The sequence below is a fragment of the Ostrinia nubilalis genome, chromosome 21, assembly GCF_963855985.1.
Source record: "Ostrinia nubilalis chromosome 21, ilOstNubi1.1, whole genome shotgun sequence".
Lineage (NCBI taxonomy): Eukaryota > Metazoa > Arthropoda > Insecta > Lepidoptera > Crambidae > Ostrinia > Ostrinia nubilalis.
This window is the reverse complement of record NC_087108.1, coordinates 8,444,728-8,459,746: the sequence shown is the minus strand read 5'-3', so window position 1 is coordinate 8,459,746 and position 15,019 is coordinate 8,444,728. Positions and strand designations below refer to the sequence as shown.

The following is a 15,019-nucleotide window of genomic DNA, read 5'->3' as shown; positions in this document are numbered from 1 at the left end:
CGGGTCACATTCCGGCGCGAGCGAGACGAAATCATATCTTCTGTCTCTACTGAACGTAAATGGCGGATATAGTATGGTGTTGCCAGTTTTAAGGCTGTTGGAAGACTTTAGTAGATTGTAGAGTTCTGGAAGTTTATTGTTACTTCAATTTCGTACTTGCAAAAGATCTTTCGGTCTAGGTAGGTACTGAAAACGGTGCTGTAGCTATTAGTTATAAATTAAGTTATCTTATCATCTTTCTACACCTATTTAATGAGAAAGAATAATCTCCTACTAATTAGAAAGAAATGTTTCAGTTTTGTTTAACATATTTCCCCCTACTCATACATACATATTGAAATAAATTAGCATTACTTACTACCTAAGTTCTATGTAAGTAAATAACATTCATTTTATTAACCAAGTAAGAAGTATATATTGCGTTATCAATGGAAACCAATTAAATAATAAACTTATTGCAAACTCTACAATATTCAACTAATATAAAACTTTTTGTAAATGTGAAATGGACTAGGTACAATGTTTATGTTTTAACTAAATAAAATATAGAAAATGTTACTCTGTTCTTGTAATACGACAGCCTAGACTTAATGCCACAAATGCCTGCTCAAAATTATCACAAAATACCAAAGTTCTCTCAGTATTTTCTACCAAGCGCTCGCTCTGGAGGCTCGATAAGGCTTCATGGGAATAAGAGGTTGCCTAAACTGGCAGCACCGCGCCCGCCGGTCAGTCGGCTCGGAGCTGCGCAAGCGCAAGTCGCGAACGAAACGCGACGCGACATCACACAAACCAAACGATTACATACAACAAACAACTAAAATCCCTCAAAAACAACACACAGTGAACCAAAACAGTGAAATAATAGTGCTTTATAGAAGCAGCGACAGTGATGCAAAAGTAGAACCTCCAAAATGTGCATGTAAAGTGGTGTACGATTGATATTTTTTGTTTGTCCGCCTGTGTACGTAATAACCGTGGTCCGAAGCAAGAAATGGTTTTATAATTGGTCTAAATCAAAGGCAGCGATGGTAAGTTACACCGGGCTCCCACCCGAACTGAAGAACATAAAACCTTTTCTGTGTGCGTGAGATCTCATGCGCGTACGCCAGAGAAATGCTTTCTTATCCTTATGCTTTATGCGGTTTTTACGAGTTCAAATAAATCCGACGTTCGGTTTTTAACTCGATTTATATTTGAACTGGTTAATTGGAAAGACTCCGATTTCAGGAGTCGAGAATAACAGTCGTTGGATCGCGGACTAGAAAGTTGTTTTGATGGGCTGCGTTGGTTATGTGAATGTACTATAAGAGCTTTGCGCTTGTAGATGTAACTATGTGGATTCAAGCTTAAAGTCCGCATTTATACCTATATCAATCAAGCACTTGCTTTAGATGAAAATGGACCTGTATATCAACTCTGCAATATCAAATAACAAATTGCCTATTCAATAACGAAAGTCATGGCTGAATTGTTAATGATTTCTATTAAAGAATACTCACAATAAGCTCTGTAAGAGTAGATTTTGACTGATAGTTCATTGAATGCGCGAGCGCAGATCTGCCTCGCTAACAAAAGACATCAACGCGTCAATTCTTTTTTAAAATAGTATTGTTTTTATCAACCAGGCGTTCGTGCGCACAGTAATTACAATTTCACTCAAGATCATACTATTTTTGCACAAAATAACAAGTCTAGCATTATCAAGTAATATATTATGTATACATCGTCCAATTCGTAATAATTTACACATATTAAACGTAATTGATACGTCCAAAATAGAAGCGCACGAGTAATACTTACATAAAGTCCAAGTATTTTCTCTTAACATTAGTATTTATTACAGTAGAAAAACGTGAATCTTGTACCTAGAGGGTATAATTTAGTTTTTATTGAAACATCCTCTTTTAATATTCTTTGAAGGCTGTAATATAAGTCACACATCATTAAAGGTAATGTCACTGCTGTGTTGGTGATTGCTATCCGGTTTTTCTTCATCAAAATCCAGAAATTCTTATTTCAATGTTTAATTTCTCACTGCTAACTACCGTTCTATCGGAAATAGAGAATAAATTGTCTCTACTGTTATTTATCGTTACGCAATGATTATGGTTTAAAACGACTTTTATGCAGCATCTAAATATACAGTGTGTCCGGGTTTGTAGTGATCAAACTTTAAGGGCGTAATCTATGGACAATTTTATCGATGAAAATACTTCAAATTTGGGGCTTGACCCATTTCTCGCAAAATTACGAGGATTTAAGTTTTTAATGTTTAGTTTTCACTTCTTCCTTCAAAAACAAGTGAAAGCGTGGGTAGCTTAACACTAATAAGCAAAAATTTTATATCATGCGATAGCCAATAAAATTATCTATTAGCAGAAGTAGAAAACAGATACAAGTTTCATACATTTTTAGGGAGTAAGAATGGATTTAATTAGAAAAAAACATGACTTTTTTCACTTCTTTTTCAGTTATTTTCCAACACAAGAAAAACCAGGTCGTTAAGGTATGTTTTATTTGCATTGTATTATTAATATTTGAGCTATTCTACAAAACGAATGTAAATTTATTAGTCTACGTTTATTAGTTTCGACGTAATTGTTGAACAAAGATACCCCATCCCAGCGGTTTCCATAGCGCACGCGACATGCGAAAATGCACTGCCTGAAAGAATCACACAACCTATTCCGATTACTATGGAAACCGCTGGGAAGGGGTATCTTTGTTCAACAATTACGTCGAAACTAATAGACGTAGACTAATAAATTTACGTTAGTTTTGTAGAATAGCTCAAATACTAATAATACAATGCAAATAAAACATACCTTAACGACCCGGTTTTTCTTGTGTTGGAAAAGAACTGAAAAAGAAGTGAAAAAAGTCATGTTTTTTTCTAATTAAATCCATTCTTACTCCCTTAAAATGTATGAAACTTGTATCTGTTTTCTACTTTTGCTAATAGATAATTTTATTGGCTATCGCATGATATAAAATATTTGCTTATTAATGTTAAGCTACCCACGCTTTCACTTGTTTTTGAAGGAAGAGGTGAAAACTAAAAATTAAAAACTTAAATCCTTGTAATTTTGCGAAAAATGGGTCAAGCCCAAATTTGAAGTATTTTTATCGATAAAATTGTCCCTAGATTTGGCCCATAAAGTTTGATCACTACATGCCCGGACACACTGTATAAGAATCATAAAATCTTTCCGCTTTATAATCGTCTGTAACGCAAGACTTATTAAGCTTAAAAGCTAAGCTTTTATTTAAATCAATTAAAGAACCCGCAGAGTATTTACTGTGATATTGTTCACTCTTTTTTTGCGAAGGTTTTTTTCAGGTTTTAGTTCTTTTTATAAAGTTTTGACGATAATTTAAGTGCTATAGTTGCTCCAAGATTTATTTACCGAGTGTTGCGTAAGATGTAGAGCATGGTATTTGTAATTGTAGTAACATTAAAGTTACAGCCACCTGTCCACAGTTGCTTCCAGCCACAAGCATCCAGGTGTCTCATTATAATTTTAGATACAAATGACAAAAATATATCATAATAAGAATTTAATAAGCACCTACCTCAAAGTATGAGGTCACAATACAATCTTGTACAATCGACGACACTAATTCGTGGATGTTGTCGTACGTTATTGCTATAACATAAGGGTCGTTTTAGATACGCAGGAGTTGTTTTGTGAAACACAAATTGCTTTTGATTGCTCAGCACACGCCACCTGACGTGAATATAATGATGCGTACTGGATACGGAGTTAGAATTTGAATTTTCGAAGCACCTGGCTACTGTATAAGAATGGCCAGGGGGCATACGTTTTTGTTCAGTACACGAATACAGACAAAAAACTTTTCCAAAACATAGTCCAGCATTATGGGCAATTATACACGCATTTTTTGTTTTACATCAATTTATTTCTTGAAGGTGATCTCTCTTTTTTATCACAGTTTGGGTTCTTATCGAAATTATAAAGGTAAAATAATTATAAGATGGGAGGTAGGTATTCAGCATCAGTTTGATCATGCCCGAAAATAACATTGGTTAATCAAAAAGTTGTTTACAGTCTAAAAATAGAATTAAAAATATATCCAATACTTTGTACTTTCAAGCTTATGCTTCTAAATCATTTACACAGTTATTTTCTTAATAATAAGTAGATATCAACTCCGAATCAGAATCAATGGTAATGTAGCGTTTTGACAGCACTTAAAGCATATCAATTATTTAGTGGTATCCAGCTATTGCCACCCTGGATGTTTCTAGGGTTGGGCGACTATCATAAACTCGCAGTACATTGCGAGAGCTTTACTTGCCACTTTTATTGTCGCTGTAATCATAGCAATAATATTCTAGGAATAGCGTTCTTTGACTAATACATTGTAACATAAGAAGCGAATGGAAATTAAACCGACGACACATTGTAGTCGCCGCTGTAAAATGTTTCAGCCCTTTTTAGCACCTGAACGTAATAATTCATTTGTTCAGTGGATTCCTACTATGATTCTCAATTAAATGTACACTCAACTTAAGATTTTCATAAACTTTAGTAAGCTTTTTGAAGCTTACAAAGCTGAAGCTTTTGTGACCAAACTTTACGTATTTTATTTGTCATTTGTTTTTCTTATACAATAACACATAACATTATACATATAATTTTGTTTGTACTTCACCTCTATTACAAAAACTACATAAGAAGTCGCAGACTGTTAACTAGCGAACACTGATGAAAAGTTTAGTTCATCTAACCTAATAATGCCTAATGGTTTTGTTGTGACAAGGCTAGCGAATGTGAGTTATTTAATTCAAGGTCGTTCTGTACGTTTTAATTTGAAAGTAATTCGTATGCAAACATGGAGATTAATGATTGGACCAATCAAGACGGCTTGGTAGCTATGTAGTTACATTGATTTTGACTAATGATTAATTACATTCACGAATTTGTTAGTACTAAAATTAAACGTGTTAATTTTGTTAATTTCTCTTTTCAGGTTCGTTTAAGAAGAAGATAAAATAATCAAAATGTCGCAGAGAGACTTCTCAGAGGTATGTTTTTAGTTTTAAAAACGAATTTTCTAAACATTTAAAATGCTTCTAGAAACATTAATTTGATCAAATCAAATTAATCTTTATATTAACCTCGTCTTCCACATGACATTATTTCTTTCAGTCCCCTACCTATTCTTGCAGAAAATATGAGTAGTTACGTTTGGGTAAGTCTTAACATAAGCCCAGTAGAGATAAGAAAACAATTTATAGAACAATATCGTTCATTCTTCTTTAATAGAATACAGCAAGGGATCAAGTACTCGTATTCTTTCAATAAGATTTCATCATCAGCACCAATCGTGCATTAACATCTACTGCTGTGGCATACAACAAAAACATGTAGAAGGTTCGATCTAGGTATATTATAATAATAATTTAATAATATGTCGGAGCGTGGTATGAAATTACTGCTAAAGCTTTAAAAGCTTTTTTTATCAATAAATTAGTTGATGAAAAGACACTGAAAGATCCTATATAATAACTAGTCTTGATAGCTAAACCATTTGGTCAATTAATTTCAGAAAATGATGGCCACAAAAATCTCTTAAAAGCGTTTTAGCTAAGAAATGTGACATATTTTGTCTAATGTGAATTTTTCTGGGATAAAAAAAAGATTGAATATTGATTTAAAAATAGGAGGATAACTCTATGTAACATTGTAGGCGATATATTCATTAATTACCTTAAAATGCCACGAAGACTTAAAGAAAATACCTAAAATACTTTTAAGGCGTAAAATGGTTCAGTATTGCGGTGGCCTTTCTGACCATTTTTATGTTACCACGGTGCGCGGGCGCAGTGCACCGACGTGTGATCGCCTGCGCGTGACTTGCAGTTGTGCTGCGCCTAAACAATACGGCGTCAGACAATACACAACTTTAGACTGTGAAATTATGTTAAGTAGCTTATGACGGAGTAGCGTTTCCGTAGACAAGGCCCTTCCTGCCTTGAAACAAAAAAGTTTTCCTCTAGTTCGTAGTTTATTATTGACCTAGGTAAGTATGAGTATTGAGTACCTACGCGGTATGCCAATCAACCTCCCACGATTACCAATCCAAAATAATTTACGAAACTAGTTTTGCCCGGAGATCCGCTCGGATGGTATTCCGTTCAATTTAGTTCATACCGTTTAGTTCATGACTTTATAATCACAGTTCGTGACACCCAAAGTAGTCAAAAGTTCGCAACATACTATCTTTATTTTGTACTTGCATCGAATAAATACTTTTCTTTCTTTCTTTCTTTATTTACAATCGGAATAAGGTTTTGTTGTCAACTTTTTGGCCACTTTGGGTGTTACCACAGAATAATAATAAGTACTACCACAGAATAATAATAAGTACGTAGTACAGAAGTTTTACTTCGCGAAGGTATTTAAAAAAATGTATGCTCAATGTCATTAACAATATGGTGTAATTTAGCCTGTCTCAAGAGTCAAGCACCATTTTGTTGACAAACGTCAGTGATCGGCACTGCGCCGAAGCTATAGGGCTGACTTCGGTAAAATGATGTGACGTGAGGTGCCAAACTGCCGAAAATGGCGGAGGAAATACATGATTTAGCATGAATTAACATGAATAATATTAACTACTTATTTAACTCTCAGTGCCTTGAGGCAACTTAAAAAAGTACATTCTGTGTTTTTATTATTATTTAGGCAGTTAAATACTGCACAGTATTTAAATACTGCACAATTTTCTTTATTTTCTTCCATCATACACAAGAATACGCGTGCGTGAGTCAATGTTCGCTCGTATGTGAGGCCTTGTCGAATAGTATCCTGTAGGTGGGCCATCGTGCGTGTTTTGTTTTCGATGTAAACTCGCGGAGATGAACAGGCCTGGTACTACGTACAGAAGTTTTACTTCGCGAAGGTATTTAAAAAAATTTATGCTCAATGTCATTAACAATATGGTGTAATTTAGCCTGTCTCAAGAGTCAAGCACCATTTTGTTGACAAACGTCAGTGATCGGCACTGCGCCGAAGCTATAGGGCTGACTTCGGTAAAATGATGTGACGTGAGGTGCCAAACTGCGGAAAATGGCGGAGGAAATGCATGATTTAGCATGAATTATCATGAATAATATTAACTACTTATTTACCTTTTAGTGTCTTGAGGCAACTTAAACAAGTACATTCTGTGTTTTTATTATTATTTAGGCAGTTAAATACTGCACAGTATTTAGTACACCATTTTCTTTATTTTCTTCCATCATACACAAGAATACGTGTGCGTGAGTCAATGTTCGCTCGTATGTGAGGCCTTGTGGAATAGTATCCTGTAGGTGGGCCATCGTGCGTGTTTTGTTTTCGATGTAAACTCGCGGAGATGAACAGGCCTGGTGTTACGAACTATTTGACACTGACTGTACTTGATTTGTAAAAAGATTTCGTTGCATTTGATAAACACTCAGGCTAAAGGCTCGTACATATCATCGCAATACATTATGTCCCACAGAGAACCCCTACAGTTAGAGATATGAAGTATGAACACCAAAACCGTTGTCAAACACATCGTGTTTGGCCACACGCACGCGTACTGCGTCCCATCCGTATTCACAAACGATGCTTGCTTAAGTGAAGCAGCAAATCGAACGCACAGCATTGATTAGAGCTCTGTGATTGTTTCGTGTGTCACCCTGTGCGTCCACGCGCACTGTGAGAGCTCATAGTAATGTTTGTGAATACGGGCATTAGTCACATTGGTGTTACTGTATTATAGACTAGCGGCCGCCCGCGACTTCGTGCGCGTGGATCTCGTTTTACCCCCCCTTCATCTATCTTACGCGGTTCAGATTTTTTCATACAAATGTTTTTTCCCGCTAACTCCCGTTCCCGTGAGAATTTTGCAATATCCTGTTGTAACTAAGCTTTAAGTTTACTAAGGTACCCGCATGCCAAATTTCAAGAGTCTATCTTACGCGGTTTAGATTTTTTCATACAAATGTTTTTTCCCGCTAACTCCCGTTCCCGAGGGAATTTTGCAATATCCTGTTGCAACTAAGCTTTAAGTTTACTGAGGTACCTGCATGCCAAATTTCAAGAGTCTATCTTACGCGGTTAAGATTTTTTCATACAAATGTTTTTTCCCACTAACTCCCGTTCCCATAGGAATTTTGCAATATCCTGTTGTAACTAAGCTTTAAGTTTACTAAGGTACCTGCATGCCAAATTTCAAGCGTCTAACTTAAGCGGTTTAGATTTTTCGTACAAAAGGATTTTCCCGCTAATTCCCGTTCCCGTGGGAATTCCTAAGTATCCTATAACCTGCCCAGGAGTATGAAGAATAATTGTACCAAGTTTCGTTAAAATCCGTCAAGTGGTTTTTGTTTCTATATGGAACATACAGACAGACAGACAGACAGACAGACAGACAGACAGACAGACAGACAAAAATTTTACTGATTGCATTTTTGGCATCAGTATCGATCACTAATCACCCCCTGATAGTTATTTTGAAAATATATTTCATGTACAGAATTGACCTCTCTACAGATTTATTATAAGTATAGATTTTACTCTTCCCTAGTCAGATGGAGTATTAAATATTTTTTCCTTCTTATTTAAAATTAGAGTTCGATATAAATTAAATGTTGATTGATGAGAATGAATTTATTTGCAGCCGTGAAATAGTTTTACGTCCGTTATTAAATGAAAGAATGAAATAAAAAGTAGTCTTTGATAAATATAGCATTTATTTAGCCTTGGAAAGATTATGACAGTAAAAGCTCTATGATTACTTAAAGAAAAGATTAGCTTTTTTAAACAAAACACCAACTCAAATTGTTTATTTAACAGAGGTAGAAACATACTTCTAATTATGCGTAGCTGTTAAATATGTAAACAAAAGTCGTTTTATGTAATTTATTTTACAAAAATATAAAATTGATTTAAATAAACAATCATATTTCATTAATTCTTTCATTATGCAGTCATTCGTTTCAATAAATTGAAAATTGTACTGAAGTTAATTTCATGATATCCTCCGACGGACAGGCTCTTTTATATCTCGTTTACTTTAAAAAAACAATTAGTGAGATGTCACCAAGTAATCATAAACGGATAAAGGCAGGACTATGCTTTTATAATTATTGCAAAAACTGCGCTATAAAAAAGTTATGGAAGCATTGAGGCCGAGATGCAGTAAAATCATCTCCTGAACAAGTGGCTGGTAGGGTGACCATGTACTTAAGGACAAGATCTTTATTTGTATCAATGAATTAATGTAGTCAATAAAACGGTAAACATTTCACATGAATAAAAAACCCTAAAGAAATAAAAACTCGTCGTAAAACATGACTCAATTCTGTGTTAAACGATTTTTTGTTCTAGTTTTGAATAGTCTGGATAAACAATTCAATAAATACATTGATTAACAATCCATTACTGTCAATTTAAACGAATGGCCAATATATAACATTTAATTGGATTTCTTTTAATAACCTACATAAAACAGCCCATAAAAATGGCCTCTTCCCGCGTTTCCCGCGACAAGTTCAATATTTATTCGCATTTATGAAGTGGACAAAAAACAAAATTAATCACTCCAATTGTCCTCTAATTAAGTTTTAAATATTCCACAGATAAAATTTTATTTTATCATAAAGTCGCGATAAGAAATCAGCGAATCCAGTTGCCAGTCGAATGTCCATTAGAACATCCGTTTCCTGCTAATGTTCCTTCGGTGGCCACTTCACTCGTATTGATGTATTTGCAAGTTTTTTATTTTATTTAGGGCTGTACAGACATCCTACTTTAATTAATGATTTTGCGATTACAACGATGTACTATACCTACTAAATTACTTAATGTCAAAAATTTTTGGCACACGGTTGGATAAGTTGTGTTGAATTGGCCGGAAGTTTCGGAAAATCATTCACTTCCGGTCAATATATTTATCAAGAATATTTTGAAAAATATAAAACCATAAGTCAGTAAATTAAGTACCTAACTAAGAATATAATATACATTACGCATAAGATTCATATTTATGTAAAGCTATGTAAATACACGCAACCTTTAAAAGCAAACAAGGCTTTTAAGTACTTAATTTCGCCACGCATTTCCCACGATTAATCAATTTAAGCTTTGTTTCTCTTTTTCCTATGCAAATAGTAATCTTTATTGATAGTTAAATTAATACAGCTATTCTCTTCCCCTTATTTTATGGGAACCCAAGCTTTCAATGGCGCTAAGTAAATTATGGGAACGCATAGAATACCTTCTGCATCCACATTTTACTGATTCGAGTTCCTCGGTTTTATCCAATGCAAATTATTCCTGTAAAGGTGAGTATAGACTAGAGTATTTACTTGTAACAGAATGACTAGCTTTATGATATTTTCTAGTGTATCATCCTTTCACGAACCAAATGTGGAGCATGCTCGATGTTGTCGCCGTTTTGTTAGAACATAATTGTACTAACCAACGAACGTTTAGGTGTAACATTTTATCCAGCATTTGCTCGAGTGCGGGCGATGCACATTTCAACCAAGAGTGAACGAAAAGTTCGAAGTGTTACGAGTAAATTCACACTCGCTGCGAGCATTAAGCCGAACAGAGCGCCGAGCTTTAGCTGGAAAGTTACATTACATGAAAATGGTTTGGAAACTAAGCTGTTACCTATTCGTACCTTTCGTAAGAACGTTGCATTACATAGAAATGCTCTAGTCTATAGTCACCCAAAGAGTGAACGAAAGGTACGAAGTGTTACGGGTAATTGCACATTCTCTGTGAGCATTACGCCGAACAGATCGCCGAGTATTTGCAGGAACGTCATGAAATGCTTTGGAAACTGAGCTTCTACCTGTATCATACCCTTCGTAAGAACGTTACATTACATACAAATGCTAAATTCTGTACTCACCTTAAAATGCAAGTTATTACTCCGCCGACTGCGACTGTGACTCTTTGCGTCATGGTAATTAGCTTCAAATTGCCGTGACCCGTCAATCGGATGATAAACGCGTGTGGACGTGCGCATGAGTTTTCCGGCGTCGAATGATACTGTAGCTGTAAATGCTGGTACCGCTTAGTATATTTTATTATGTAAACAGGTTGTAGAGTCATAGGAAAAACATGAAATGTATGTAGGTACTACGAGTATTTCAAGTTTCAGACGAAAGTCAAAGCCTGATTCCAAATAAAATATGAATTTATCAGCCAATCATGAAATAGAACACAGCCAGAACCTAAACAAAAATATTCAAATGTACTTGTATGTGAATAAACTATGATTACCTATGAATGTATTTCAACAACTTGGGCCTTATATGACAGATAAAGTAGTATCGTTTTTAAATATAAATAGGTATACCGGACCACAAAGAAAACGGGTCTTAGAAAATCTTCTGATTCTTCAAAAGTAACCTACCTTACCTAGCTAGCTTTATGAAATGAAGATCATCGTAGTATTCCTAAAAGGTTTTTCTCGCCTCTTATTGCATCAAAGCCATGAGGCTTTAACGCTGTGGATGACCACATTATGTATTATTCCAACAAAACCAATCTCTCAAATACCTGCTATCAGTAATTAACATCTATTAATAAAGGCCTGGAGATACAGGGGGCTGTTAATTGTCGGCGGTCTGGCGGGTGATACATCACAATAATGAGATTAACTTGTTAGTCTTGCCGCGGACTTAAGGTGCTGCGTTGACATGTCCTCAATGGATGTAAATAATAACAGTGAGTTCAAAATTATGCGTTTATACCACTGTTTTACACTAGCGAGAATTTTCATGTTGATATTATTATTAGACGCTTCCAAAATCTGGAAATTATTGGTTCAACAGTTGACTTCCTGTGACTGAAATGATGAATGTGGTAAGAGTTTGATAATATTTCCTTATTTTTTAAATTACTATAGATAAATAAATTACTTAATGATCTGATAGAGTTTTTATGTTTTGCTCCAGGTGTTTCTTGATTTTATTTTATTTTATTTATTTTATTACGTATACAAAACAGGACAGATCATGATCAGATCAAGTTGTAAATTTTGTTTTCTGAGATTTTTCTTATGATAGCTTTAGGCTTTATCCTCTATCCTTATTCCACAATTCTTCTCGGTAAACGCGGAATCCATTAAAAATGCTGTGCAAACTCGTTACCGTGTTGCTGAGATGCTATGAAAAATACTTGGCAACACATGCGGTCCGGGAAATCTTAGCCCTTGTAATTTAGGATTCCGTAAAGTCTAAGGGCCATATTCATACATAAATATACAAACGGGCCCGTGTGTGCGGTGGCGAGACGCGACGTTACTTAACGGTAGGGTTGCCGCTTAATCAATCTTAAAGTCCTCTTAAGTTCGATTTCCGCTCGAGTCAACTCAAAACAGTTTTATGTTAGTCTCTTTCTTTACTTACTGTCCGTATGTAATTCATGGATTACATTTAAAACTACACTACTACAATGCACAACAGTTACCAAACCTTACTTTATAGCTGACCAAAACCTTGAGAGATAGGTACTACACCCAGATTTTAGCACTAACGTGGCGTGCACTCCGCAAAGTTCTGTAGGTAATCTCTAAATGATTTATTAATCTTTGTGTCTTTAAAAACTTAACATGCATATGGAGATCTTTTATAATTTTGCACTTTATGGCAGGTCAATAAATATACAAATATGGAGAGAAGTTACGTGAAAAAAGTGTGGCAACCCTGATCCCTCAAATGTATGTTCATATAAACGGCGATGACAGCGCCGAGTCACGACTCGCGCGCACATCAAAGGTGCGCGGGCGACGACAAGTGCCCTAAGAATAACAAATTGGGCTAGGAATTACATAGTAAACAACGCGACACCGCTAACAAAGGTTTAGATTTGCTAATACAATTAGGCCCGTATTCACAAACATTACTATGAGGTTTCAAAGTACGCGTGGACGAACACGCGAACCAATCACAGAGCTCTATTAAACGCTGCCGCGCTGTATGTTCGATTTGCTGCTTCACTTAAGCAATCATCGTTTATGAATACGGGCGTTAGGCTTGCCGCGGATTTATGCAGGCCACTCCTCAATTAGGGATCCTCATCAAGCAAACGTAAGAACTGAATGCCATAAGTATAAGATACACATTTCAATGATAAGAAGTACATTAGGCGCAAAAACCTGATTAAGGATTTTCAAATCCTTTAAAAAAATAGTGTACGAGTAGTAGTATACCAACATCTTATTACTTAGAGACATGTAGGTAGGTATATCTTTAAATCTTTGGACACCATCTATAAATTGAAGTAGGTCAATATTATGAACTAACAGAACGCTTCATCGTAGATTTTGAACGCAAATTTTTAAATGACGTCAGTTTCCAATTAATTTTGAGTTCAATTAAAAATAATAATCGATTTGTGAGCAATTAAAAAACGAGTAGGTATTCATTTAAAAATAAACCAGTTTTTAGAGATTAGGTAGGTATATTGTCATTTTGCGAATGTTTTTTTCATCACGTATAATGTCAACCTCGCGAACTCTATCATTAGTAGCTTGCGAGCAAAAAGAAGTAGAAACAATATCACCTACATTTCCTTGCTGGGCACTAATTTATGAACTTTGAACGGCGCTTTTTCATACAATTATCATATAACGGTATAACCTACACTAAAAAGCTCGTACTTTATGACAAAGGGCATCCCTAGAACACGCTTGTAAAATTTTATAACAGTAATTAAATAAAAGGCGAGTTACTAGTAAGTACCTACATACTGTTTTATACTCATACGTACTAAAAATACCTGGAAATCAACTTAACACGTGAGTCACCTGACGCATTAAGTGTTAAGAGTTTATGTAATAGCCACTTTCATTAATTTTAAATCTTGTAAGTTAACCAGTTTTCTGTAAATTCAAGTGCCTAAGGGTGCTCATAACTAGGCCAGTGTCCGCCGCCCGCGCAGCTCGCTACTTAATATTACGGACTCGCTTGCGATTAAAAATGTATTACTTATGTTATATTTTGATGCTAGCTGCGCTTGCGACTTCACGTGGAAATGGTTTTCGTTAATAAGGTCTTAACATTAATAACAATTGATTAAATGAAATTATATTTTGGTACTACTTGTGATCGCGACTTCTCATAGATTTTTTCCAGTGTATAACAATTGAATTCAAAACTATTAGTCCAGTCAATAAAGCATTATAGATGGAAAACTGTAGAACACAATTTCTGACTTCAGGACTTTATTTAGACTAGTTAGGAGGTGAACATAGCAAAAGTCCCCGCCCTTAGCCCTTGAGCCGGCGGGGAGAGGGGGGTTTAAAGGTGCCACTTTTCGGTTTTTCGCTTAATCCTCGGAAACTATGCGTCCTACTGACATGACCACTATGAACCAAAAAAAGCATATTCAATCTGCTACAGATAAGATAGACAAGTTTTTCTATAAATTGTATAGTTTTCGCGGCATCTGCTCTAGAAAGTCTGTAATATTGGAAATTTTATTTTTGTCTTACATGTTCCCATCAGGAGAAAATCGACTAAATCAACAATGAGCAATCATTCTAGACATGCGGGAGCATGTTAAGCCTAGTTCCAGCGAGGGGACTACACCGTGCGTATATTTAGACGAATCACTTTGAGCCACTTTTGAGTCCTTATCACTCAAAAACTACTGTGCATTAACACTTCAAATTTGGCTCATGTGTTGAGACTTACAAGATATACATCAGTTTCAAATTTCATAAATCTGCCTCAAACGGTTCTTTAGATATTGACGTCCAAAAATCTACATGGTCTGACCTATAGACCAAATTCTAACCACTTCCAGATGACCTCGAAGGTTCAAATTTGGCATCCAGAAAGGTAGTTATGTAAATACAAAGGAACAAATAAAAAACCAGTAAATTTTAACATTTCACATGTGATAGATAGATAGTAGTGCTCTAAATATCGATTTTTGAACGTCAATACCTAAATAACCGTTTGAGGTATATTTATGAAATTTGAAGCTGATGTACA

The 15,019-nt window shown here is 35.3% G+C and overlaps 1 protein-coding gene across 1 annotated transcript in view; it reads left to right on the top strand.

Moving 5' to 3' along the window:
- The first annotated feature begins 738 nt into the window (after positions 1 to 738).
- Positions 739 to 15,019, top strand: part of LOC135082465 (tetratricopeptide repeat protein 28) — a 97,699-nt gene continuing 83,418 nt past the window's right edge. The window contains exons 1-2 of the mRNA XM_063977260.1: positions 739 to 1,031; positions 4,999 to 5,053. Coding sequence (XP_063833330.1) covers positions 5,030 to 5,053 — 24 coding nt within the window. The 5' untranslated portion in view covers positions 739 to 1,031; positions 4,999 to 5,029. The remainder of the gene's footprint in view (positions 1,032 to 4,998; positions 5,054 to 15,019) is intronic.